The sequence below is a fragment of the Otolemur garnettii genome, unplaced genomic scaffold, assembly GCF_000181295.1.
Source record: "Otolemur garnettii isolate 467f Iridium unplaced genomic scaffold, OtoGar3 scaffold00077, whole genome shotgun sequence".
In the NCBI taxonomy this organism is placed as follows: domain Eukaryota; kingdom Metazoa; phylum Chordata; class Mammalia; order Primates; family Galagidae; genus Otolemur; species Otolemur garnettii.
The window spans coordinates 8,313,978-8,317,150 of record NW_003852472.1 but is presented as its reverse complement, the minus strand read 5'-3'; the positions used below and the strand labels follow the sequence as shown (position 1 = coordinate 8,317,150).

At 38.2% G+C, this 3,173-nt stretch overlaps 1 protein-coding gene across 1 annotated transcript in view; it reads right to left on the bottom strand.

The window, feature by feature from the left end:
- Nucleotides 1-659: 659 nt before the first annotated feature.
- SBDS (SBDS, ribosome maturation factor) overlaps nt 660-3,173 on the bottom strand; it is a 7,612-nt gene continuing 5,098 nt past the window's right edge. The window contains exon 5 of the mRNA XM_012807878.2: nt 660-1,466. Coding sequence (XP_012663332.1) covers nt 1,338-1,466 — 129 coding nt within the window. The 3' untranslated portion in view covers nt 660-1,337. The remainder of the gene's footprint in view (nt 1,467-3,173) is intronic.

The following is a 3,173-nucleotide window of genomic DNA, read 5'->3' as shown; positions in this document are numbered from 1 at the left end:
TAATTATGATTTTCAATTTGAAACATCACTTTAACTCCTCAAGCTGGAAAGAGCATAAACTTCGTTAGTTAAAATTATCTCCTGGGACTTTGAGTTTAGATTATCTTTACAAAACCCACACACTATGCATATGAAAATGAAGCAGTGAAGGGCTTTCTTAAGGAAAGCATCAAAACAGCAACATTAACAGAAAAGGGTTCACTCCCACGTTACAAACCAGGAATCCCTCTAATGCTATGGGAAAATACTTTGAAGTTATTTAAAGAAAAAGGGACATTTCTGAGAACTTGTATTAGTAGTAGCTTCTGTGTGCTTGTAAAACCAACTAGGACCTGTTCAAGTCAAGAACTTGTCTTCAGTTTAAAATAAAAATTGGTGCCTACAAATATATTTATGTTTGTTTGGAGTGAATCTCTAACTTATATTCTAGATGCGTAACTCTTTGGAGGACAGATTTGTAAAAACTTGTACCTTGTCCATTTAAAGACTAAATACTAAAATAATTAAATACAATTACATCCCAGATGTTAAGATTTATGAGATGCTTATCAGAACAGGCCCTGTCCTAAGCACTCGGCATGATTTACTTAATCCTCCTGAAAACTCCCCCACCATACCACAAAGGCAAAGCAAGGAAAGGGAGTTAGGAAGTTGGCTAGAAATACAAGCCATCGTTTAAGAAAAATAAGAGTGGTTTTATTGATTACATATAATTTTAGCTATATTAATATATATTATAAACTTTAAGAATTAGAATAAATGACTTTTTTTTTTTTTTTACCAAGAACAATCTAAGTTTGACAGCACGTTCAATGAAAATTATTTAATTTCTGCACGGTAATTATATGTCTTTCTTTCAGATAATTAGGAAGTCATCGTCCAATGTTAGGACACCAGTTACCCCTACACACAAATTTCATTAAATAGAACTAAGACACCTTGTTTTCTTTGTCAGCAAATAATCCCCTTTTGTCATACAGACACATCTTCCAAATAATCTCATTGTCTGTACAAAATTTAGCTTTTTTATCCACAAAGAGCTGCCTCAAATAACTTTCCTTTTCAAAAGCTATAAAGGCATGAGACGGCAGCAAAATGCGCCTCTGGACTTTTTACTTGGATTTTTCATTTTTGCTTTAAGTTTTAACTCAAAAATTAAAAATTAAATCATCCCCACAGTGCAATACTTATGTAGGAAAGTCTTTTTGTGTACACAGTTAATACAAAGATAGAAAATGTCAGTTCGAGTAAGTATTTGGCAGGTCACAGAAATGAAACAGTGCTGTCGGAAACAGAAACACTTTTTAGTGTTTTATGGTTGATGAGATTGAAGGACGTCATTCAAATTTCTCATCTCCTTCTTCCACATCTTTCAGATTGAGCACTTCCAAAGAACCTTTGCCTTTTGTTTCCTTTTTGATAAGCTCATCAATTTCTCTGAAGCATCCTGGGTCGATCAGGCATACCTGAAACATTTAACATAGCTATTTACCACACGAAGATGAGCGATACAACATAACACTCTGCTTTAACTCTCTTTAAGAAAAATAACGTTTACCAGGTATCTCTAATACTATGCATAGTTCTGTAGTGCAATAGATAGGACAATGGGTAGGGTGGAAGATTGGGTTCTTAGGCCAGTTTCTGCCCTAAAGTATCCACGTAGGCTCCTATAACAAACAAGGCATTAATCTCCCTGTTTACAGACTTACTCAGATTCCTCAGGTGCAGAATGAAGGGGTTAGACTATAATATTATAGTTCTTTTCAGACAAAATTAAACATTGCATTTTATAGTTCAGTGAAATCACTTTACATATGAAGGAGAAAAAGCACGCAGAGACCTATTTGGAGGCCATGTACAAAACTCTTAAGCGATTTTAGAACCTCAAATGGTGTCATGCATGCTATTTCACATCTACAGCGGGTATTCAACATACTCAACAATCCTCTATAGCTCATTTGTTAAAGAAGCTGTGATGCTGTGAAGACATGAATTTGCAGACAGTTGGATTTATACCATGGTTGAAGAAGCTGGGAGGTCAGGACTCAAAGATACAATGTTTTTGCTGCTGCTTTAAAATGTTCTGTGGCAGGCTTGGTGCCTGTGGCTTAAGCCGCTAAGGTGCCAGCCACATACACCTGAGCTACCGGGTTTGAATTCAGCCTGGCCCACCACACAACAATGACAGCTGCAACCAAAAAATAGCTGGGCGTTGTGGTGGGCGTCTGTGGTCCCAGCAGTTTGGGAGGCTAAGGCAGGAGAATCGCTTGAGCTCAAGAGTTGGAGGTTGCTGTGAGCTGTGAGGCCACAACACTCTACCCAGGGTGACAGCTTGAGGCTCTGTCACACACACACACAAAAAAAAGTTCTGTGGCAAAAGAGGCTGACCAACTTTTTGGTTTTATTTCTATTTGTACCATAATAGAAATATCACTGTAAAATATATTCCTTTATCAAAATAAACATGACCAACATATTATTTTTTTTTTTTTTGTGACAAAGTCTCACTATGTCACCCTCAGTAGAGTGCCAAGGCATCACAGCTCACAGCAACCTCAAACTCTTGGGCTTACACGATTCTCTTGCCTCAGCCTCCCAAGTAGCTGGGACTACCTCAATGCCCAGCCATTTTTTTTGTTGTAGTGGTCATTCTTCTTTAGTAAGCCCAGGCTGGGTTCGAACCTGACAGCCCTGGTGTATGTGGCTGGTTCCCTAGCCACTGAGCTACAGGCGCTAAGCCTGACCAACATAATTTTATCAAGAATAATTAAACTAAAAATAAAATTTAGCTCTATACTTAGACCTTAACCTATTTGTAGGTAAGATATTTCTGGAACTATCTTACTGTTTACAACTTCTATTTTTTTTTTTTTTTTTCTGTTCGTTTGAGACAGAGTCTCACTTTGATGTCCTCCGTAGAGTGCGGTGCTGTTATAGCTCACAGCAACCTCAAACTGTTGGGCTGAAGTGATGATTCTCTTGCCTCAGACTCTGGAGAAGCTGGGACTATAGGTGCCTGCCATAATACCTGGCTATTTTTAGGGATGGGGGTCTCCCTCTTCCTCAGGCTGGTCTTGAACTCCTGAGCTCAAGCAATCCAACTGCCTTGGCCTCAAAGAGTGCTGGGATTAAAGGAATGAGCCACTATGTCCTGCCAGTTTTCTTTCTTT